Consider the following 24554-nt stretch of genomic DNA (forward strand, 5'->3'; position numbering starts at 1 on the left):
GGCCCAGCCCTTCCGAGGCCAAGTGATGGAGGCATGGAGGCACCACGCCCTCCATGCCACCCTGCCCCTTGTTGGCAGAGGGGAAAGCTGGTGGCCATCTGGGGCCGCAATAGCGGGCAGGACCCGCGTGCTGACCTGGCTCTCCACCACAGTGGACAGCGTGGCCGTTGAGGAGCAGGAGCGGGAACGGCGGCGACAGGTGGTGGAGAAGTTCCAGAAGGCGCCCTTTGAGGAGATTGCAGCGCACTGCGGGGCCCGGGTAAGTGAGGTGGAATGGGGCCCATCCCAGGACCAGCTGGACACAGGATGTGTGTCCAGGGCAGGACTGAGTTTCTAGGAGATCCTGGTACCATTGTCACCAGACACTAGGGCTTAGAGCCCAACACTGCATTGATTCCCCATGAACCAAAAGCCTATTAGTCATACACCCCTTCAGACGTCACAATTTTCACATAAGGGAGAAATCCTGACCTCAGTGCCTCTTGTACTGAACAGATTATAATAATAATAATCGTCAGAGGAAGAACATAAATAGCACTCACTCTTCACCAGAGCATCTTCCATTTATCAGCTTATCTCCTTCTCATAATTCTGTGAGGTTGCCATTAGGACTGTCACATTATGGAGAGATGACAGGAGGGGCTGTGGCACAGGGAAGACGGCCAGCATTAGCCACTGGGCCGCTTCCAGCTGGGGGACGCTGGTGGGTAGAATGGAACAGCCTGGCCTTAGAAAAGAAATTTAAATGAGAGGGCACCAGATAAGTAGAAAGACAGTCTGATGTCTCTGGGTAAGGGAGGAGGGCAAACATTTCTTGAAAATGATAGACCAGGATTTGTTAGACCCAGGGTCCATCTTAGTAACAATGAAACATAATTGTAAATATCTGAAGTCTACAGATAACATACTTTATTGTACATTTTCTTCCCCATAAAAATACATATAACTTTCTAATATACATATACATATATTCAAACCTCTCATATGTTTTAATAATTATAGTAATATGCATTATGGTATATAAAAATATAAGTAAGTATAATACAGATTTTTCTGGGTCTATATTATACTAAGTTCTTGTCCTATCTTGAGCGGTGCCTATTTTGTGAGCTCAGAGTTGAGTGCAGTCTCACTCTTTGTGTCCATGGGCTTAGTTGGAGCCAGAGGGGACCAGAGAGAGTGTCTTCCCTAACACACCAGCTTTGCACAGCTGCTCCTTGGGAGTTAAGGAAAGAGCTGGAACCAGCTGCAAACCTCCAGACTCTTCCCAACAGGCCCTATTGCCTCACCTGGAGGAGTTAAGGGCCCTTCCAGAACTGCTGCTGAAGTCCTTTCTGGGGTTGCCTGGCCTCTGTGCTGTCCCCGGCAGGCCTTTGCTGGGCCCCTCTGTCTGATCTGTACTCACTGTTAGGGTTCACTTATAAGCACTGGAAACAAGCTCACAGCAGTTTCTTTCCTAAGATTGCAGCTGCCCTGTACCTCCAGTGCATGCTGGACCAGTAGGCTTGGGAGTCAAGGTGTGGGGAGCCCCCAGTTCACTTGCTTCTCTGTTTGTCTCTAGGCATCACTGCTGCAGAGCAAACTCAATCAGATCTTTGAAATCACTATCCGGTAAGTGGCAGCTCTGGGCAGGGGATCCCCACCTCTGTGGCCCAGTTGTAGGTACCCCTCCCCACAAGTCCTCCTTTCACACCTGTCTTTAGCCCTCCCTGCCCCCAGCCTCTGTCTCCAGGGCTCAGCCACCAGCTCTCCCCAGGTAAGGAAACAGAGACTGAAGGGAGAAAGAAACAGCTCAGTGAACCCTGGAAAAGAGCCAGGGGCCTTAGTGTCCCAAGCTAGTGCTTTTACTTTCTAAAGCAACAGTCACTATAGAACCAGCTATGAAGCTTGACTTCAAGCTGAAGATTCTAGAACAGCTTGAAACCTTGGAACCCACAGAGTGACAAAATCTCTGGTCCCTAGTCAAAGAGAAATCAATCAGCTGCCCTGTTGCACAAGGTGGGACCCTTGGACCCTCATGTCTTTCTCTTCCTTGTGTTTCTGCCCCAGGCCCCCTCCAAGCCCATCAGGAACCATCACTGCAGCCTATGGCCAGCCTCAGAACCACTCGATCCCTGTCTATGAGATGAAGTTTCCTGATCTCTGCGTATACTGAATTCAAGACACAGCTTCTCCGAGGGGCAGGGTCTGAGGGAGGAGCTCGCCTTCAAGCCCATCCCTATGATATGGAAATCTTAACTGGGATCTCAGAGAATAAGCACCTTGGACAGCAGCACCTCCCCAGTGAAGCAAGGTGGAGCCCTGGGCCCCCTCACCTCCTATGGGCCCCTCCCTTCCCTGCTTCCTCCTTGTCTTCCCTGAGGGAGATCCGGCCACCTGCCCCTCTGGGGCCAATAAGCATACCACCTGTGCCCTTTGTCTCCTCTGTGTCAGCCCGGGGCCAAAAGTGAGGGGGCAGAGGTGGAGGGGAGGTTCTCCAGAGAGAGGCTGAGGTCCCAGGAAGCTGTGCTTAATGTAGTGAGTGATGGCTTTCACGCGGCGGGGTTGGGGGGGTGGGGGGTGGTCCTGGGCAGGGAGCGGCACAGTTCCCATTCCCCCAGGAGGGAACTCGATGGAGACACAGGAAGCTGAAGACATAAGGAGGAAGCGAGGCCGGCTCTTCCTGCAAAGCAGTGGTGTGTGGGAGCTGGAAAACGGGACGCTGATCTCCTCCAAAGCGTCCACCTCCTCCCCATTTGAGGGACCAAAGGCCTCCAAATCTTTGATGTCTCTTCCACTCCCTGGCTCACCCTGCACCTCTCCTTGGTTCTTTATAATGTTGGTTAATATTGAGCCCTTATAACAGGAGCTGGGGTAGACACCCCATGGCGGGAGTGGGGGACAGCAGAGGATGAAGCCGCTGATAGAGGGGGCTCCTGCTCCCCAACTGCTGGCCCCCTGTAGGGGAGCAGCAGGCAGAAGTGGGCAAGTCTGTCCCCCTCTGTAGCGTCTCCCCTCCTTTGTCCAGAGGGATGTTCTCCCGAGTTGATTCTCTTTCTTTGATGCCTTTCTTCCTGAAGATCCCAATGTGAGCCACCTCTGGCAGAACCTCCCCTGGGCCTCTTCCTGGGGAAGCACCCTCTGGCCCAGGGGAGCCCTTTGCTTCTTTTCCAGTCTAACCTCCTATAACTTTTGAGCTGATATGACTCACAGGAAGGGGAGAATGGTCAAATGATTCCTCCCTGGAGAAACTGCTTTTGAAAAGAGGGAGAGTGAGTAGATTTCTTGACCCAAAGGAACCCCTTTTGAGGGTACAGCTTTAGACAGCATGAGGTGAGGTCAGAAGCAAGCCATTTCTGCTAAGGAGAGGGCAGTCTTCTTGAGACCCCCTCGGATCACACCCCTGTGCATGGCCCAGCACAGGTGCACTGTGAGAGCCTGGTTATCAGAACAGAGAGGTGTATTTGCCCAAACCAGGAGACTCTGAACCTAGGTACTTTCTTACTGCATGTGCAGTAAACTTGTTGGATAGGGGGGCTGTCTGACCCTCATTCCTGTAGTTTCCTGCCTTGATTGCTGCCTCTGTGCTGCAAGCCTGCAACTTCCAGAGGGTCTACACGACTCTGGGGCCAAGGGGGGCTGGTGGCCCCTGCTCCCACCATGGCCTTTGGCTCTGCGCTATGGCTTTTGGCTAATGTTCAACCCAACTTTACAAGCATGGACTGAGATCTCTCTTTACTTTAATATCTCTTTATTAAGAAACCAAGATTAAAATAACTAGAAACAAACTTGAAGACAAGTAACCTTTGGAAGATGTCTTGTTGGAGAAAATCTAAATCTTGAACCACAATCATGTCTTCACTGGCTCTTCCACTGCTCGGCTTTGACATGAGGCCCTGTTTCTCTCTCATGCTTCTCTGACTGTGGGGTCCACCCTGTGCCATCTGTACTCTGAGCCCTGCCTGGGGGTCCTGGCTCTGGGACTTGGGAGTTATTCCCTAGAGCCTCCTTCTAGTGCCAGCCCCAGAACCAGAGACCTCCAGGTCCATCTACTGTCTCTCCCTCATCCCCACCCTGGGAATAGAGTGTAGGATGGAAAGGTGTAGAGGAAGGAAAAGGTGTAGGATGTCTGTCTTCATACACTCCACAGCTGTTTCCTCTGTCTGAAACAGCTTTCTCTTTATGCCATCGCTGCCTAGCAGAGATGTGCTGCTTTTGGAGACCTGACTGCATCTTGAGTAGCCCTCTTCTCAGTTTCAATTTAAAGTCATACTCAGTGAAATACTGTCTTGCCTGCTGACATGCTGTAGAATCTGGCTTCTGGCCAAAGATTCCTTGGAATCAGAGGAGATGAACATTAATTCAAACAATTCAATGATAAATTAAGCAGTCTCCTTCACCCTCCCCTGGCCCTCCCAAGCCCTGGGAGAGAAGCCAAGCAGAGGATGGTGGGTACCCAGGCCTTCAGCCTAGCATCACTCTTCCTGCCTTCCAAACCCTACAGAATCTAGTGACACTGTGTCAAGTGACCAGCCCTCTTTGCTACCCTTCTGTGTTATGATTTTGAGTTAACAAAGCCATCCAAACCAGTTGCTCCCCCAAACCACTAAAGACTTCATGGGCAAGGAGTAGGGCCCATTGGCTCGAATACTGACAGAACCCAGTAGCACGGATGTACTGGGGATTTGGAAGTTCACTGAACTTGGCGGAGTCACATGAGTGTGTCAGAAGCAGCTGAGAGGAGAGCCCCATTATGACCCTAGAGGCTCCTTCTGGTTTTCCTTACAAAGGGATCCACCATGGCCTGTGCCTGTTCCCATTTTCCTCTTTCTGAAAAGTGGAAATAAATGATTTCTTGACTTCTGAACACCTCCTCCCCAGAGAAGGAGCCTGGGTGGATCAGAAGAAGAAATAGAAAAGTCCTCAGACATTCTCCTCTGTCCAGCCCTCCACCTCAAGCATCAGTATAGATGAATGAGCAGTTAAAAGGCAGGGCTGGGACCATCTACAGTGCCTGAAGTGCAGGGGTCATGGAGGCGCTGCCCTTTGCCCTGGTGTTCTCAGTCCCAAAGGGTATGTTTCAACTGGCTTAAGGATCAGAACAGCCTTGCAGTTGCTTTGATGCCTAAAAGGCCAGACCTCTTGGCTTCACTTGGGGCCCCTGGGTCAGGAAACCTTTCCAGATACTATTCTATTGTCCCTGGGTAGAAACTGTCTCATTGAGAAGTGAGGCTATTTCTCCCAATTCCTTTTCATGACCATGAAATGGCAGGTGGCCAGTTGGGGCTTATGGGAAAAAAACTAGACCTGAGCTGTTAGGCTGAATATTAAGTTTGACGGTAGAAAGGGAGGGAGGCTCCTCAAGGCAGGCCACACCCAATTCTCTGGACCCACAGACCCTGGAAGGCAGCTTGTGGTGAAACAAGATATCTGCCTTATGTCTGGGGAGAAGGCTTAGGGCAGCGTGTTACTTCTTCATCTCATGACCCTAGAAATCTTCTAGTTAAAATGCCCTTTATCCCAAATCTGGCCTAGGACTGGTCTGCAGAAGAACGGTGGTGGCGCGGCTTGCCAGCTGGGGGAGCAGGGAGGGGACACAGACCTGTGAGAGGGCTCTGTGGTCTGTTTTCCTTTCTGTCTTTTATCACCAACCAGGTTGACCAAGTCTTTTCTCCTTCAGGGGACCTTGGGGCCCCAGCCCATCACCGTCCCCTTTTGAGCTCTTCCTCCACGGCTGTTGATTCTGGCCTATGGAGTGCAGAGCTGTAAATCCACAGATGCTGCAGCGTTACTCATACATTATAACATGTCTGTGTCCACTTAAGACCTTCATGACCTGGTTGAGTGTGTGTGTGCCCATGTGTCTGCATGTGTGTATAATGTAGTTCATAGCTGACAATGTTTGTATATAATTGCTGATGTATTTATATGTGAGTGCAGAATTAGTGCCTGTGGAAGTTTTCTGTATTTTGAACTCACTGAATCCAATTTGAAGGAAGGGGAAGAAGGATTGGGGGGGTGACATTCGGTATGTAGGAAGAAGGACTCTTAGCGAGATTATTCTTTAGGACTATTAGTTGTGAATTCCCAGTGCCCTTTTCAAATAAATGTTAATGTTGTCACCGCACAGTTGTGTATTTGATTTCTTTAAAGTAAGTGGTGTTTTGAGATGCAAACAGGATCTGAAAATACCACCAGCATTAACCACTGACATTTAGCCACCCCCACCTACCATTACTTTACTTGCCTTGAACGGGAGTAAGTGAAAGGATGCTACAAAGATGTAAACAGGAGGCCCAGGATTCCCAGCGTGGGAGCATCCTCAGATGGGAAGGCCTGGGACATTGCTTTATTACAGCGACTAGGATACAACCCCATTTCATAGAACCCACATTGAAGGAGACTTTATCTTGAGTCTGGCTTTCTTGTTCCCTTTATATCAGGACTTCCCAGGTGTATTCCAGTTTTAATTGTGAACGTCCATATCAAAATATAAATATGGAAGTGCCATACAGAAATATTCCCCAGCTGGTTTTGATCTGTATCACCCACTGATGCAGTTGACATGGCAACATGCATCTGTGTGTGTGCACTCTGTGAACGTGTGACTACAAACCAGTGGCCCCAACTTTGTGAAAACATCTTGGGGACATAAGAAACACAACCCCTGGCCTCTGCCCTTTTGGAGCTTAGTTTCCTTGAAAGAAAAGAGCACAATATGTGTGTGCAGTAAGAAACTTGTCATCCGAGCTGGACAGCACACTCGCTCTTCAGTGCAGAGGAGCTGACTGCAGAAACCCTGAAAATGAGCAGCCTTGGCTGCAAAACAGCCCATCTTTCCCAGCAGAGGTGGACTTGAGCCTGGATTCACGTTGAAAACAGTGTAACATTCAAAATAGAGGGGAATGGTGGAGAATTCCAGGCAGAGGATGGAGAAGGATGGAAGAAGTGATAAAACCAGGGAAGTGGAGTTTGGTAAGGAGTGAAACTGACAGAGAAGGGCCCTTGTATGTGTCATGCCCAGTTGTTTGGAACTGATGGAAGAGTCGGGGTGGGGTGATTGTATCTTGAGCCAACTAACGTGGCAAAAGCAAGATTTTGTACATATACATTAATATGAAGAATTCGTACAATGGATTAGGGAAAAAGCAACTGGAGGCCAGGATACCAGTTGGTTAGGAAGCTATTAGGCTACTTGAGGCCTGAGCGAGAGCACTGAGCATGAAGAGAAGGCTGACACTGGGTAAACTGGGGAGGAGAGAACTTGGGCATGACAAGAGCAGGTCAAGACAGACTTCAATCTTGAGCCCCAGAGGCTGGAAGAAGCATCTGTGCATACTGTATTTCTACAGATGTGTCTCCATGGGTATATGTCTATGTGGGTGAGACCCTGTGTTTGACAGTATCTGAGGGTAGCCTGGGAGAGCAGTCAAATCTGAACCATACCAACCCTCAGGTCTCACACTTAGCCTCTCAGTGACGATGACCTCTCCAGTTTCTCATTAACCATCACATAGCACTCATAATAGGAAGGAATGAGAGAACTAAACTTTGGAGACGTTCAGAGACTTGCCCAAGTTCTCACAGACTGCTAGATCCACATAGGCATTAACCACAGCGTCCCACCTGGGAGCCCAGAGACCTCCTAGTTCCACTGGGGGCTCATCTGTGTCCCACTGGCTCTTGGACTTAGGTGGGAACCAGGGTAACAGGAGGAATCCTGTCTTTTGGAGGAATCATCAGCTGACTGATCAGTCTTTCCGCACTCGATGGAGAGTGGGAAACGCAGCACACTGAGCCATCACCTTATTTGACCCTAGTAGACCCATTTGCTAGGGGCGGGAAGGAAGTACACTTTCCTTTGATTCTCAGTATATCCTGTTAAACATACTAACACGTAGTCACATGGAAACCACTATAGCCCCTCCAATATGTGCTGCCCTTTACTTGATGGAAATGCATTTTTAATTCACCCAGTCAATATTCGTGAAACTTGAAAGGTTTTATTTCTTAACTACAGACAGCTTTAAGAGTCGGGATACCTGGCGCCATCACTGCCTGGGCAAGTCCTCACCCGGGCTGCGAGGCGACAGGAGGACAGAAGAGAGGCCTTCGGGGTCAACTTTCCGCGGAGAGAGGCCCCTGCCCGCTGCGCCCTCACTGGCCCTTCTTGTGGGCGTTCTTGATGATGGCGTTTTTGAACAGCGTGACAAGGGGCGTTTGGCTCTTCTCCGAGGTCATGAACCCGCCGTAGCGCTTGTCCTTGGGCGGGCTGCCCCAGCGGAAGTGTTCCATCTTATAGGGCCCCGAGTCCTTCTTCTCGGCCGCCTCAGCCTCTGCCACCAGACCATACTCCAGCTCAGCCCGGGCGGCCGCGCTCTCAGCCTGGGCCTCGGGGCCGCGCGCCTGCTCGAGCCTCTCTCCGGTCAGCTCCCTCTTGAATTCGAGGGGAAAGGCCTGGGCCGACTCGTCCTCGGCGCTGTTGGGGTACACCTTCACCGGGCGCCGCTTCTTGCCCACCGGCTTGCCCCAGCGGAAGTGTTCCATGGAGTAAGAACGCTTGTCCTCTCGCGGACCCGTCTCGGCGCCATCGCCGCGGGGCCCGGGGCCTTCGCCCACCGCCACTTCCTCCTCGCGCTTCTGGGCCGCGCCCCCAGCTCCGAAGCTGCTGCTACCATTCCGACGGCCGAAGCGGTCCCAGCGGAAATGGCCCATGACGTACTTCCGGGGGTTCTCAGTCAGCGGCTGCTCATCGCCGTTGCCGGGGAACACCGGCGTCTCGGCCGAGAGGTCGGGCTTGCAGGCCCGGATGCACGCCTACGGGAGAGCGGCGAGCGCGTCAGGCCCCACCCATTCCAGGCCGCGGCGTTCCCCCGCCGCTCACGCTAGCCGCCTGCGCCCCCCACTCCCTCCGCACGTGCGGGGTCGCCCACTGGGCGCTTGGGAGCTTGGGCCTACTGGGCTAACTGCAGAGCATATCTACCACTCCCACCTCTGAGCTTCCTCAGACGTCTGAGACTCAGCTCGGACAGCGCCTTTTTTGTCCCCTGGGCTCCTGGTACCCCTGCCCGGCAGCTACAACAAAATCCCCGTCCCACTTTCTGGTGTACTTGCATTGTAGCTTTGTGGGTAGTCTATTCAGTAGTCGTGGCTCATGGGCTTAGTCGCTTGTCCGCATGTGGGATCTTCCCAGACCAGGGATGGAGCCCCTCTTCCCTGCATTGGCAGGCGGATTCTTAACCACTGAACCACCAGGGAAGTCCCCATCTCTGCTTTAGAGTGACATGGCTCAGACGGTAAAGCGTCTGCCAACGCGGGAGACCCGGGCCCGACCCCTGGGTCGGGCAGATCCCCTGGAGAAGGAAATGGCAACCCACTCCAGTACTCTTGCCTGGAAAATCCCATGGACGGAGGATCCTGGTAGGCTACAGTTCATGGGGTCGCAAAGAGTCGGACACGACTGAGCAACTTCACTTTGTGGGTAGGGTAAACGTCCTAAACTTTATAAGCCAGATATATAGGAATTCATCAATAAATGGCAGGTGGGTGGGAGTTGTTGGCACTTAATGAATATTGAGGAAATAAATATGGTTCAGTTTGAGTCTGGGAAGGGCATTGGGTTGAAATTTGGGAGAAATCTGGCTTCCAGGGTCTGTAGTTTCAATGTGTCAGCCGTACCCCAGTGGTCTGTAAACATACCTCATGCCATCTCCCTCATACCCTAGCCATCTCCCTCCAAACTTCCCCACACCCATCTGGCACTTTCTCTGGTTCTTTCAGGTCTTCCAAGCTGATCCTGTCTTTTCCTCAATCAGTGAGCTTAGGGAGGGGGCGACTCACTTCCCTGTGCCTTTCTAACTGGATGGAAGGATAGGAAGTCAGGATTATTTCCATCGCAGGGGTCATGGAGTCCTGTACGTGGAGCCCTGTCTGCTTTCTGTGACTAGACAATTGTGGCACACATTTGCTTAGGAAAATGATCTTGAGGCTGTAGCCTTGAGTTTTCAGATACTCGGGACAACAAAGGAGGAAAAAGAAGGATCCCACCCACTCTGTTGAGCTGGGAACTTCATACTCCAGAAATTTAGAATTATAACACTGCAGAATAGTAACAGTGAGAAACAAATTATCTCATACTTCTCTCCCCTGGACATATAATGATACACAATTTCTCAGAGAGGAGAAGGGAACTTGGTAAGGTTCCACCGCCCATTGACAGAACTGGGACTGGGACTAGAACCCACAGACTCTGACCACCGCCAGTGCTGCTTCCCTGGTGAGCTCTCAACAGGAAAGACTATGCAGTGGGTTTCTCTAATCAAGAGTGTCTTGGGTCTCTCGGAAACAGAGCTCATGGGATTCCTGGGCTCTTTACTTCTATTTTATATTCTACGTGCAACCTGCTCTGTTTTTGAGAAAGTCTTTCTCCACCTTAACTCAGCTTCTCTGCTGACAAAACACACAGAATGTAGTGGTGTGCATTCCACCCTCGCCAGGCAGGTACAGGCAGTAGGTTGGAACTCAGTCATGGCCACCAGAAGTGTTTCTTGTAGCCTTGAGCTGGTATTGTTCCTCATTTATACTTCCCAATACAAATAAATAATAACAAATACACACGCAAGCTATGGTGACCTACAGGGAGTTCCAGCCTGGCACAAAGGGCTTTGAGATGCTATGGAAAGGCTGCAGAAGGTCAGTCCTCGAGAAGCAGGAGGCATTTGGCACCAGTTAGTGGAAAATGGCACCTGAGTTTTTCCTTCTAGAGCTGGTTTGTGGTATTATCTTCCTGACTTTGTAACTGGTAGCAGATATAAGGAAAGAAAAATGGAATGGAAATGGAAGGCGATATGAGGTCATCTAAAAAGGAATAATTTGAAGGCTAAAAGATTGAAAGAATAGGTAGGGTCAGTCGAGGGAGCAATTATGGTTATTACTATCATTAGTGTTGTTTATTTTAATAGCACTATCTCTAAATAGTTTAAAAAGAGTGGCTCTCTATACAAGAAGACAGGGCAGGAAGTAAAGAAAATCGAGAAGACATTATGGACCAGACCCATCTCCCTGAAGTTGCTTCCTCCCTTCCTTGGCCCAATTCTTACTTCACCCTAGAGGTCTATTCCTGCCCTTGATTGAGTTAGCCATATCTCTGGAAATGAATCTCCCCTTTTGCATGCTCCTTTCTTTGTGCTGTCCCCACCCCAGTACCATTTGATACCCAAATCAAGATGGCGGCCACAGCCCACGTACCAGCAGGTTACTTTCCGTGGTGAGGTCCTGACACTGGCTGCTCTCCAGGCACCAACCACGCACTTCCATGGAGACCTGAAGCAGCAAGACCAGCAGCAGGGCGCCCGAACGACTGCTGCACAGTCTCGGCATCTTCCAGGCAGGCTGAGGCTCTGCAGAGGCAAACAAGATGAGTGGGACCCCTGCAAGGAGCAGAACAATGTTGGCCACTCATCAGGAAGGACCATGAGCCAACATTAACAATACTCTCATTTGTGGAGCTCAAGGCTTTTTGAGGACAAGAGCAGCTCAAGGAGCAGGTTGGTGTGCAGGGTGGTCGTGTGAGTTGTAATAAAGAGGGCAGTGGGACCTGGGTAAACTGCACAATTTTCCCTTTATCTTCTATTAAAAATCAGACACCAAAGGATGTTAGGGCTGGAAGCTATTTTGGGGGTCGTTTGGTATGGCCCCTTATTTGAGAGATGAGGAAACTGAGACAGAATGAGACAAATGACTTGGGTTTTTCACAATGAGGTATGGCCAAGTTCTCTTGTTTCCGTCACTGAGCTTTTCTATTTCCCCATCTTCAGGAAACTAAAGTTCTAACACTCCAGATTCAAGGAGTAACTTGGGAAAGACAAAGGACTGTGAAACTCCTCCTCGAGGTGGTCTACTCCTCTCCACCAGGATTCTATCATTCCTCAGGAACTCCAATTCCTATGACTAGTAGGTTTGCATAATGGCAAATGAAACTCTGTCCAACCAAGCCAAAACCTCAGCCAACCTAGTTTGATGTCCTGTACATAAGTCACTCAGGGAATCACTATTTCCCAGACCCCTGTGACTTTGGAGATTTATTTTTAAAGTAGATCCCCATTTGAAACAAGTTCATCTCCTGAGTGCAATATACGTCAGACTTCCTCTTGTTCTCTGAGTCTCTCAAATGTAGTCTGAAATAGCTGGACCTGAAGATGCTGTTGGTGTGGAAAGGAAGGACATGATCACACAGAGCAGAAGGGAACTACATCACATCATGAACTCCTGCCAAAGACACTTTCTTAGAGAGATCAGGAAGCACCACTGGGCAGATGCTTAATTAAAGAGATCCAGATGCAGTAAAAGGGAGAATCAATGCTGCCTTTTGCCCACTGTGCCCAACATTTTCCCCATCCCTTTAGCTTTCATACTGCCCTGCCACCCCTCACAGAGGTCTCCCCTCCAAAATGACCCTAAGCTCTGTTACCATGCACTCCACAGTCATTCTAGATTTTAGATCTTTTCAACCCAGCCATTATGGAAGAAATCTAATAAGAAATTTATATTAAGGTGTAGATGACTAATTGTCTCTTCTGATTTAAAAATATTTGCCCAAAGGAATCTCCTATCTGTGAAGGCATGGGCCAAATCTTTTTTATAGAGACAGCTTTGGAAGTGAAATTTCCCCTGCCTCTCATTGTCTGCTTCAGGAAGCCACTTCCTTCTCTCTGGCCCACCCCACTCCTTTTCCCAAAAGCTGAGCCGAAAGGGCTCCCTTCTGAATGGTTGCCAAGCACAGCCCGAGTGTTTTCAGAGCAGCCATTAGATGGTGCTGGTAGCCAGTGAGCTGGCCTATCTGCATCACAGGGTAACTAGGAGAACATTGGTCAACCTGGTGTCCAGTTGTGACCGAGGACAGGATGCTCCTGTTGTAGACTTTTGGTGCTCCAGTTCAAGTACAAAGCCTGAATTTGATGGACAAGGTAATTTGTGTTAAATCTCTGAGACCACACAGCACATTTTGGTCAGAAAAAAATGCCCAAGTTTAAAAGAGAAGCAGAAAAGTGGTAGTTTTATGTTACTATGTTGTTGTTATTGTTTAGCCACTAAGTTGTGTCCAACTCTTTTGCAAACTCATGGACTGTAGCCCTTCAGGCTCCTCTGTCTATAGAATTCTCCAGGAAAGAATAACTAGAGTGGGTTGCCATGCCCTCCTCCAGGGAATCTTACCAATCCAGGGATCCAACCCAAGGCTCCTGCATCTCCTGCATTGGCAATTGGGTTTTTTTTTTTTTAAACCACTAGTGCCACGTAGGAAGGCCTTATATACTATGGACAAGTGTAAAATAGCATCTTAGTAGAGAAGAAAGTAAAGTCATACAGATCTGACAATCCCCTCAACTATATTTCAATTCTTCTCAAAGTTGGCCAGTCTGAGATGACTTCCATTTTCTAAAAACCTACCTCATGATATCAGACCTTCCTGAAAAGTCTCAGACAGTGTTTCCTCTCTTGCCCCATGGGCTATATAATACAACATGATAACATCCTCACTCACCACCTCTCAGAGCTGCAATCTCCTGCTAAAAAACTAGGTAGCTTCCTGAAAGCAACTTATCTTCTTTCTGCTCATGTATATTTTGTATTTTTCTACAATAAACAAATATTACATTGCATGTTTTTAAAGCAATAAAATAATAGGTAGATGTCAAATGTGCTTTTTGTAAGGAGTGTTGAATAATTGAAAGCTTGGAAAAATGAATATAAACTTGCAATTTGCTAATCTTGACATTAACTTTATAATAGAACTACACTAATTAGGAATTCATATGTGTTGGTGAATTCTCTATGAGCTAAAGAAAACATATTTTGTTTTATTTAATTTCATTTTTAATATTCTTTTCCATTATGGTTTATCGGATGATACTGAGGACCTTGTTGTTTAATCCACCCTATATATAATAGTTTGCCTCTGCTAATCCCACACTCCCAGTCCTTCTGTCCCCCACCCCCCTCTAAAATTGGCCCTCTAATATTGCACACTGGCCATGCCAGTCTGTAAGAGATTAGAGGAACAGAGATGCAGAGTTTTGTCCTGATACCATGATACACACCCATCAAGTCCTAAAACAATGTCAAAGGAGTATTACATCATTAAATAAGCCGTGATCTGTAGATCTCAACACAAACAAGTGCTTCTTCCAGCACTTCTGTGAGAACCACCAGCTCCCCATTTATACAGGAAGAATTTGGGGGATCCAAATGCTCTGCAGACTCTCCCTCCCTCACTGGGAACCCACCTTGCCTGAGCCTGCATCTTGCCTGAGCTTCCACCGCCTCCTACGGCTGCTGCTGCTGCCCTGCTCTCTAAGGTCTGCGGGATTGGAGGTCCTATTGAGAGCAGAGACGGGGTGGTTCAGGACCGTGGACAGTTCCCATCGGGGCCACCTCTTTTTAACACCAGCAGCTCATATAGAGCAGACGGTGTCATTCTCTAAGCGCAGCCACGTCGGGGGCGCTAAGGTGGGCAGGGAAACGAAGTTTCAGAAGTCTGAATTCAAAGAAGTCTGAACGCAGGGAGTTTGTTGTCACTTTTAGCCTCTTCTCTTTTGCCCCCGTTTCCAACATCAATTTACGCTAGGGTATACCGTATCTTTTAAGAAGTGACACCTACCCGGCAAATCAGAAGTCCCAAAAGACTGGGTCTCCTGGAATCTCCCCAGAATACGGATAGGACTCCTCAGGAGTTCCTCTGCCCAGGACAGACGCGGCCGCCAGCTGCTGAAAGGCACCACTTTCAGCGTCGCTGCGGCTCTCCGGCCGTCCAGAGAGGCCGGTCCTCGCCGCTCCGCTACCAGCGGCTTCCCACGCCGCGCTCAGCACAGAAAGTTTTCAAAGAATTCAGGACGGCGCCGAGACAAAAGATGCCTCTGAGATCGGAGCTGGGCGACAGCATCCCGAGGCCCCCGGAGCAGGGGATCCGGGGATAAGATTGAAGTTCCCCGCCGCTGCGCCCTTACCTGTCACGGGGAAGCTGCCTCGGGCGGCTCCCGCTGCGCCGGGGCGAGGATGTTCAGCGGCCTCTCGGTCACTTTTCTTCCTTTCGTTCTCCTCCGTTGCGCCGTCTTGTCCCACTCGCTCTCCGCGGTCTTTATATACTTGCGGGGCCCGCCCGGGTGGGCGCTAGACGTTGAGTGGACTTCCCGGCAGCTGTAACGTAACAGGCAACTCCCCCGTCCATAGGAAGGGGCGGGGGCGTGGGGGCGCGGGAGGGGGTTTCCAGGTAGCGGCCGAGCTGGAGAGCAGACGTGCCTGGAAAGGGGTCTGGATCTCTGTCCCCCGGAGGCTGGAATTAACACTCTCTTGCTGAAGGGCACACCTGGCAGCCGTCAGGAAAGAACTTAATTAAGGATGGTTTTGGGTCTCCAGGTACGGTGAGCGGGAGGCTTAGCACCCCGGTGTGGGGCTGGCCTGGCCGGCCGGCTGAGATCATTAACGAGAGGGCGAAGTTACCTGTGTGCCTGCTTGGGCTGGCATCTGCCTTTTTCTCATTTGGAGGTAAATATCACCACCCAGGGAGTGCGTCTGTGATGCCTCTGATTTTCCCCAACGTTTGGAAACTGTGATGAGAAAATGTCAGGAGTCCTTACAATCCCTCTGTTACAAATTGGAGGGCCCTACTGTCAAGCCAAGGAGGAAAGAATGGCACTCAAAACTGCAATGGAGGAGTCTCTACCTTAACCTGGAGTAAAGAAGCAAAAGCAAATTGTGGGAAGCAGTGGGGGTGAACAGGAGTGCTGGAACTAAACTGGACTTCAAAAAGGTTCTTGCTTAATGTGTCATTTGCAAGAAATTTCTTTATTCCCAGATGCTCTTTTGGACTTCAGGACACCCTTGAGAATTTCTGGTTGGCAACACTGGCTTTATACTCAGCAATCCTTTTCTTTGGAGTCACGAGAGATTCACGCTCCTTAATAGTTAAATAAGGTATTATTACCTGGCCTTGGCTTCTTTCCAGGGCATCTCTTCCCTCTCTATCTTGTTTCCTGGCACTTTGACCATTCACAGCATTCACATTCCCATAAACACTATTTTCTCAAGGCCTCACCTCTTTGTCTATGCTATTCCTTCCTAAAACACCCTTTCTCCTTCCAACCACCTGGGAAAATTAGACTCTTGCATTAAGATTTAGCTTATCCATCATCACCAGTTCCCTGAAGATCTCCTTGGTCAATTGTCCTTCCAAGGCATGAAACATGATCATCTCTTTTCCAGAGAAGCCCACACTCATCTTATCTGTATATGTAGCTTGCACAGCTGGAACAAATTCACTCTGTTTTCCATCTTTCCTCTTCCAGCCACTCCTGCCCCACCCCTGCCACTGCCAGGCTTATGAGCCCTCTCAATCAGAGATCCTCATTTTTCTCTGTACTATTTTTATAACTTTAAGAGGCAGCTGATGGTAGCAAAAGAGCCAGACCGGAAAAAGTTCAGATTGACCCAGCTTCTGTCCTGCTCTGTCAGTTGGGTTCTTAGTTAGGTGCAGCAGAACCAACTTTAGGGGATGTAAACTCACAGACTATTGAATCACATTTAGAATCACTGGGAAAGATGGGCAACCAGGATCCAAAACTGGGCAGAGAAAAAGGGTGTCTGGAATCATGGCCACTGGTCGGATCCAATGAGAAAGACAAACAGACCACTTCTGGGAACAAGAGGCCACAAAGTCAGGCATTGGACACAGATGACACTTCTAAGTCCAGATTGGGCGCTTGCCATTCCCATTTTGACTGATGTCACAGAAAGGATGTCACCGCCCTTGCTTCGTTGTATCACTAGCTCCTCTTTGAAAGCCTAGAGCAGGTGCTTCTGATTGTCTGAGATGATAATATGATTTATCCCTCTCTTCCCCGATAATGTGGTAAATTACATTGTTGATTTTTAGTGTTGCACCTACCATGCATTCCTGTTCTATGAGCCCAATTTGATTATGATGTGCTACCATTATGTAGCATTGGGTTCAGTTTATTAATATTTTATCTAATATTTTTGCATCTATGTTTATGAGCTCAACCTATAATTTTCCTTTCTTGTAAGATTCCTGTTAGGTTTTGGTGTCAAAATTTTGCTGTCTTTCTAAAACAAGTTGGAAATCCCTCCACTGACTCCCATTTTTTCTAATTTAATAGAAGAGTTTGTATACAATGGTGTTTATCTCTTCCTTAAATGTTATCTGAAACATTTGTTTTGGATCTAGGTCTTTAAGGTTGCTTGTTTGTTGAGTGGCTTTAAACTACAGATTCAATTACTTAAATAACACTATTCCAATTGTCTATTTCTCTTTGTGTAAGTTTAGTACTTCTAGGTATTTGTCCATTTCACTTAAATTTTTAAATTTTTTTAAATTTTTAAATTTTTGGCTTGAAATTTTTATTATATCTTCTTATTATCATCTTAGGATCTATGGAATCTCTATGGTCCTCTTTTATCTCTGATACTGATAATTTATTAATAAATCCTCTCTCTTTTTTATTTATTTTATTAGGGGCTTACAATTTTATTAGTATTTTTAAAGAATGAATTTCAATGGTGATGATATTCTGTTACATTTACTTTTTTATTTTTAAAATTTCCACTTTTATTATAATTTTTTATCTTCTAATTTCTAATTAACTACTCTTTCTATTCTCTTGAGTTGGATATTATAAATAAATGCTTTTACTTAGATAATTGATACTCAACTTTTATTCTTTTTGACCTGTGTATTTATGGCTATAAATTTCTAAGTATAGCTCCAGTTGCATCTCACAAGTTTTGATATATCATATTTTTATTACCATTTGGTTTAAAATATTTTGTTTTCATTGAAATATCTTAATTGACCTGTAGGTTATTGAGAAGTGCTCTGTTTAACTTTCAAACACTGGGGGTTTTTTAGATCTGTTTTGAAACTACATTTTAGCATAATTCCTCTGTGGTCAAAGAACATACTTTGCTTCTAGTCCCTTGAAATCGGGGGAACTGCTTAATGGATGAACATATGGCCCATTTTGATTAATGCTTTATGTAAACTTCAAAAGAATATGTATTATATGATTGCTCAAATATTCTATATCCTTTCTATACCTATATTCTTTCTGATTATTTATCATCTTAATTAGTTACTAATATATATATGTTTTTTAAGTCTCCCCATTAATCTTGTGAATTTAACTACTTCTACTTTTGATCCTGGCTTAAAAAAAAGACTCTTTCTAGAAATCTAATATAGAACCTAGGATAAAGATGGCAGAGAGTTACTAGGACATGGTTGCATGCTGATGGGAATAATAGAGTCGAGAAGGGAAAACTGATGCTGCAGATGAGAGTCAGAAAAACCAAATGATCCAAGTCTTAAGTAGAGTGAGGTTCAGACGAAGAACCTGGCTTCCCAACAGTGGAATGCTTTCCTCTTCCAAAAAAGGAGGAGATATAGACACAGGAGACTTGTAAGAAAAGCCATGGGAAGATGAGCGATTCTGTACCAAAGCCTTTACCTTTTAACCCAAAATTTCCTGAGGAAATATCTTACAGTTATCCTTTAAATGCTGTCTAAGACTATTCACACAATATTGTTCATAGTAGCAATGAAATACACTAAACATCTAGGGTGTAATTATAAAAACAGTAGAGTATACTTATAAAAATTATGGTAAAGCTATGCAATGGAGTATTTTGCAGTTACTCAAAATAAAGTAGATGTTTAGACATAAAAAATAACCACTGTATGTTGAGGGGGGGAAACATGATAAAACATGAATATACAGTTGACCCTTGTGCTGCACGGGTCCGCTTATACTCCTATTTTTTTAAGTAAATATGTGCGACTGTCCTACGTGATCGTGGTTAGACAATGGCGGTGGGACTGCAGATAGGGGAAGCTGACTGTGGAACGTGAACATCTGTGGATTTTGGTATCTAAGGGGGTTCTGGAACCAATTGTCCACAGAAATGGAGGGAATGACTATAAACAGAGAGAAATAGAAATAGAGAAAAAGTGAAAAGATACCGGAGTGTTAATAATATTTGTTCTGGCTATTTAATACTATATCATAACCTACCCTCAAAACTTGATGGTTTTTTTGTTTGTTTGTTTGTTTGTTTGTTTGTTTTTGCTGAGACCCAATTTTATTTATTTGGTTTTAACATTTTGGCCACATGGCATGTGGGACCTTCCCTAACCAGGGACTGAACCCACATGCCCTGCATTGGAAGTGCAGAGTCTTAATCACTGAACCTCCAAGGAAGTCCGATGTGATGGCTTTAAACAACATTTATTTCGCTCACAAATCTGCAGTATGGCCAAGGTTTGGCAGGGCCTACACATCCCTGCTCTAATTGGCATCAGCTTGGGCAGCTCAAAGCCTGGCTTCTACAAGTCATCTGAAGCCACTCACTCATGTAGCTGGTTCCTGACTGGGAAGACTCAGCTGGGGGCAAGGAGAGCTGGGGATCCTCAGACATATCTATCTCCATGCAGTCTAGCCATGTGACCTCTTCAGCATGCCTTAGGGGAGCTAGACTGCTTCCACAGAGCCTCAGGCCTCCCAAACATGCATCAGGAAGTGACTTGCTCTGCTGGCTAGAGGGAGTCAGCAAGGGCTTCCCCAAGAAAGGGATGCTGAGGTGGGTTGAGTCTTGATACCTGGATGAAGAGAGGAAAGTCATTCCAGGCAGAAGGAACAGCATGTGCAAAGGCCTCAAGGCAGGAAAAGGCTTATGGTCACAGAATGCTGGTACAGGTGGTAGAGGGAGAGAGGGAAAAGACTGGAAACTGTCAGAGGCCAGAGGCGAGGAGCTGGGGACCATTCAGCGATTGGGTCAAAGGAGCCGCAGGACCAGCTATCTGTGGCAGTGAGGAGGATGATCAGAGGAGTGGGAGCCTGGAGCCAGCAAGGGGTGATTCAGAGTCCAGTGCTCTGCTCCAGGGCCTGGGGACCAGTCCAGCCAGCAGTGGGAAAAGTGGGGCAGGAGAACAGACAGAGGCAGCTTCATGAAATACTTAAGAGGTGGCATCAGTGTCAGGGAAGAAGTCACGGACACTCTCCCCATCTGAGGTCACGTGGATGACACAATGTGGTGTCAGGGTTAAGAACACAGCTCTGGGGAGCTGAACCCAGCTGATCAGCATGATCACAGACGTGTAGTTCGCCATCTTCGCCAACATGCTGGGCATGTCGCTCTTCTTGCTTGTCGCTCTCTATCACCACGTGGCCGTCAACAATCCCAAGAAGCAGGAATGAGAGTGGCGCTTTCTCTGCCCCCAGGGTTCCAGGACATAGTCTGAGGCAAGATGGAGGGTGCGAGGGTCCTTCACACTTCACTTCATCCCTTCAACCCATCACAACATACAAAGCAACTCCACCTGGATTTTTCCAAACAACTTTTATTTCCTGAAAGTCTTCCTTAACCTTATGGAACAAGAAGCTGCCACTGAATAGGGCCCAGTATAGGGGCTACTTTCTTTTCTACTCCCCCATCCAATATAAAAATATAGATTTGTGTGTGTGTGTATGGTGCCAAAAAAGAAAAAAAGTGCACAACTCTGAAGCCAGAACAGCTGGTCCTAATTCTGCTCACCCACTGCCTAGCTGTGGGTGACTTGGAGCAAATTCCCAGCTTCTCTGTATTAGGTGTCCTATCTGCAAAAAGAGAAATGACTGCTCCCGCCCATGTGGCTGTCATGTGGCTGAAAAGAGGTGATACAAGTAAAAATGGTAGAGTAGGTCCTGGCGTTAGTTAGCCCTTATCCCTGTTATCATGGAAGTGCTGGTGACAAGAGAAACTGCCTGGGTGGAAGGAAGGAGGGAGGAGGTGGGAGGGAGGGAGAGAGGGGAAGAGGGAAGGAAGAAGGGAAGGAGCAAAAGATGGAAGGAGACAGGAGCTGATATGAGTCTTTGGTGGGGAGCAGATGTGTTGTTCGGAGGGCTTGCGGTGAGGATTCCTGGGGCAGGGTGATGCGTCTACACCTGGCTGTGGGCATAGGGCCAGGGCTCCTCTCGTCACCCCAGCTTCTCACCTCTGAGGGTTTAATTGGAAAAGCGATGTCACCAGGGTGTGAGTGCGTAACAGAGACAGGTGTGGAGGCAGCCTCCGTGGGGAGAGGAAGGGCTGGGCGGAAGGCAGCAAGCACCGGGTGGACAAGAGCCCGTCACAGGAGGGGGCACAAGGAGGGTGGCCTGGCCCCCCAGCCTCCAGGCCCCTGGGGCCAGGCAATAGGGACCATTTCACTGGGGAAAAGAAGACTCTGGGACAAGGCTTGCATTTTGAAAACTGGGACAAGCATCGACTCAAGCCTGGAGGGTCAGAGTGACTCCCACCTCCATCCTGGCCACCCTTCTTCACTTCACTCCAAGTCTATGCTCCAAGTCGCAGTGGGCAAGCCAAGGAGGCTGCCAGTCCCATCTCGAGTCAGAACCACCGTGCCTTCTCAGGGCTACTTGGGCCCTTCTGGGGTCTCTGCCGGAGGGAGCACTTCATTCCTGTTATGGTCTGGGTCACGGGGTGGGTGGGGAGGCCTCAGGCCCACTCAGCTGGTGCCCCTGGCCTGAAAGGGGACAGTTCCCAAACCAGTGTATGAGAAGTGTGTCTGGTCAGAACTGGTGCTCAAGAGTTATTTGCAGAGAGAAGGCTGGAGGCAGTGCCTGAGGAAGGGAGCCCCTCTGAAGCCTAAGTGCAGAAGCTCACAATCCTCTAAAATACTCTCCAGACCTCTTCTGTAGGCTACGGGAACCTGAACCTGAGAGGTGGTCTCCCTCCTCACAATGTGACCGGATTAGAAATAGCCCAGCACCTGTCCCTCCGTGAACATGTCTGGCGGGGACAGCAGGAAGAAGCTCAACCCTCCCTGGCTATAGCAAGTGGCTCAGGGGGCACGGGCTGCTTTGGAATAACTCTGGTGCCCCATGACTCCTCTTTCAGAGCTCAGAAGAGAGGACACCAAGTGCATTATGGGTGCCAGGGAGGGAGGCCTCCTGGTGAGAGAGCAAAGCAGAGGTGGATCCTCAATGAGGGAAACGGGGGTGGGAGGGCTGATAAATGGGGACAGAAAACAGGATCCAGCCCACCCCGGCCCTGCAGAGAGGAGGGCCCATGGGAAGCACACAGTATGGCGGGAAGGTGAGCAGGCTTTGGGCAGGGGCTCTCTGCCCTCTGTTATGCCCAGTGTCCGAGTCCCCAAAACTGAGAGAATAAGACGTCCACAGCAATGCAAAAGCATAAAGGGGTTTATTGCTAGCTCGAGCTAGGGCTCAAGTCTCATCCAGCGCAGTGAAGTCTTGATGAGAGCCCCAAGCTCTGAATCACAGCTGCTTATATACAGGCGGTCTTTTGTCTCAGCAATAATGTAGTTGGCGTGTGGTGATTGACTCAACCTTGGGTCATCGTGGTGATTGACTTAACCTTGGCATCATCGGGGGGGACCTTGGTGTCATCGGGGACCTTGGTGTCATCGGGGACCTTGGTGGGGCTTCCCAGAATTATGACTCATGCTTACAAGAACCTGAGGCCTAGGCCCAGTGTGGCCAGTCGAGCCTGTCATGGCTTAGGTCAGGTCCCAACATTCCCCCCTGTCTTTTGATCATATAGAGGAATCTTCCTCTATCTGAGGGTCCAGGGTGATTCATCTGGGTCCTGTCGACAGGTGAGCTTCATCTTTAAAGGGTTGGAAGAATGCGGTGTCACGTTCCATTTTCTCTGGGCCTTTTTTGTTCCTCCGGAGTGGCACAACGCACGTGGTTACAGTGCACCCAAGGTCCAATGCCGTCGACCTTCAGGGCAGTAGGGGCAGTAAGAAGAACAACATAAGGGCCCTTCCATCTAGGCTCTAATGTCTTGACTTGATGCCGTTTGACCCAAACCCAGTCCCCTGGACCAATGTCGTGTGAAGGAATTGTTCTCTTCTCTTGGCCTTTATGGATGTCTTTGAGTAAAGTCCAGATGTGCACATGCTCCTTGCTTAAGGCCAATAGAGCTTTTTGGAACTGCCGCAATGAAGGAGGCAGCTGGATTCTTCCCTTGAAGATAGGACACACTGGAGGGGGCCCCCCATAAACAATTTCAAAGGGGGCTAGGTTTAACTTGTAGGGGGTATTACGCACTCGGAAGAGAGCGAAGGGAAGGAGAGTCACCCAGTTCCCACCAGTCTCTATTGCCAGTTTTGCCAAAGTTTCTTTTAGAGTCTGATTCATTCTTTCTACCTGTCCTGAGCTCTGGGGATTGTATTCGCGATGTAGTTTCCATTTGGTCCCCAGAGCTAAGGCCAGTCCCTGAAAAATTTGACTCACAAAAGCAGATCCATTATCAGAGCCAATGGTTATCGGCAGCCCAAACCTAGGCACTATCTCTTCTAGGAGTTTTTTAGCTCCCATTGTTGCTGTTTCCCTCTTAGTGGGATATGCTTCTACCCACCCAGATAAAGCATTGACCAGAACTAACAGATAATGGTACTCATACTTGCCTGGCCTTACCTCTGCAAAATCTATCTCCCAGTGTTGTCTTGGCCTTTCTCCCCGGTACCTTACACCTGTGTGCTGTCCTTTTCCTGGTCTCATCATCTGGCATGCCTTACAGGCATGGACTATGTCTTGTATAGTTGCCTTTTGTCGGGGAAACTGCAGACATGCTGTCAGTAAGAGTGCTAGAGTCTTTTTCTCTCCCAGATGGGTGGTCTGATGTAGGTGCGTGCAAAGGTGTCGACCCAAGTTAGCCGGAAGCAACAAGTTGTCATTTTGGTCTCGATACCATCCATCTTTGCCCTCTGAACAGTTGGCATTTTCTTGAATCCAGCTTAGATTGGAAGAGGAATACTCAGGGGTCGGGGGCAGGGTTCCCATTTCCGGGGGTGGCAATCTCACAGTCAATATGGGGGTTTTACAGTCTCTGAGGGCTGCTTGAGAATCCCTTCAATGGCATGGGGAGTGTAGACCAGGAGCTGTTGTCCATACGTTAACTTGTCGGCATCATGGACCAGGAGAGCAGCGGCTGCAATGATTCGGAGGCAGGGTGGCTACCCCGCGGCCACTGGGTCCAGTCTTTTAGAGAGGTAGGCTACAGGTCGCTTCCAAGGCCCCCATTGCTGCATCAAGACTCCCTTTTCTACTCTCAGTTTTTCATCCACAAACAGTTGGAAGGGCTTAGACGGGTTAGGAAGAGCGAGGGCCGGGGCTTTCAGCAGAGCCTGCCGAAGTTCTTGAAATGCCTGTCTCATTGGCTCAGTCCAAGTCCAGTTTTTACTTTCTTTGCTCCCTTCATATAATGGCTGGGCCTTTTCAGCAAACCCCAAGATCCATAGCCTGCAGTACCCAACAGTCCCAAGAAATTTTCTCACTTGACAAGGAGTAAGGACTGAGTATTGGGCCCCCGTGTCCACCATGAAGCTGACTGGTTTCCCCTCCACATGTATAGTTACCCAGGACTCGGGGAGGGGGGCTGAGCCCTGACCCCCCTAATCGCTATCATCTCCTGCATATAAGACGTGGGCCCCTGGGGAAGGTGCTTCTTCCCTGGTGGGCTTTTCCCCCGGTTTTCTTTTAGGGCACTCTCTTCTCCAGTGT

At 48.5% G+C, this 24554-nt stretch overlaps 2 protein-coding genes and 1 pseudogene across 3 annotated transcripts in view; 2 read left to right on the plus strand and 1 right to left on the minus strand.

The window, feature by feature from the left end:
- The window catches only part of EFR3B (EFR3 homolog B), a 96554-nt gene extending 90448 nt beyond the window's left edge, over positions 1–6106 (plus strand). For both annotated transcript variants that reach the window (XM_069582779.1, XM_069582780.1), the window contains exons 21-23: positions 153–259; positions 1562–1611; positions 2050–6106. In XM_069582779.1, coding sequence (XP_069438880.1) covers positions 153–259; positions 1562–1611; positions 2050–2155 — 263 coding nt within the window. In that variant the 3' untranslated portion in view covers positions 2156–6106. The remainder of the gene's footprint in view (positions 1–152; positions 260–1561; positions 1612–2049) is intronic.
- A 1860-nt stretch (positions 6107–7966) lies between these two features.
- On the minus strand, positions 7967–11372 carry POMC (proopiomelanocortin). Its single transcript, XM_069586308.1, has 2 exons — positions 11227–11372; positions 7967–8796 (listed from the first exon to the last, which is right to left on the minus strand). The coding sequence occupies exons 1-2, from the start codon at positions 11356–11358 to the stop codon at positions 8137–8139; spliced, it is 792 nt and encodes a 263-aa protein (XP_069442409.1). The 5' UTR covers positions 11359–11372; the 3' UTR covers positions 7967–8136.
- An 8757-nt stretch (positions 11373–20129) lies between these two features.
- On the plus strand, positions 20130–20472 carry LOC138438077 (dolichyl-diphosphooligosaccharide--protein glycosyltransferase subunit 4-like; annotated as a pseudogene).
- The last annotated feature ends 4082 nt before the right edge of the window (positions 20473–24554 follow it).

Source organism: Ovis canadensis, chromosome 3 (genome assembly GCF_042477335.2).
Source record: "Ovis canadensis isolate MfBH-ARS-UI-01 breed Bighorn chromosome 3, ARS-UI_OviCan_v2, whole genome shotgun sequence".
Lineage (NCBI taxonomy): Eukaryota > Metazoa > Chordata > Mammalia > Artiodactyla > Bovidae > Ovis > Ovis canadensis.

What these genes read in the sequence shown, in the direction of transcription:
- POMC (XM_069586308.1), bottom strand. Translation starts at nt 11,358, where the DNA reads ATGCCGAGACTGTGCAGCAGTCGTTCGGGCGCCCTGCTGCTGGTCTTG. An exon ending in CCACGGAAAGTAACCTGCTG is followed by an intron (nt 8,797 to 11,226) that starts GTACGTGGGCTG and finishes GCTCTCCCGTAG; the next exon opens with GCGTGCATCCGGGCCTGCAA.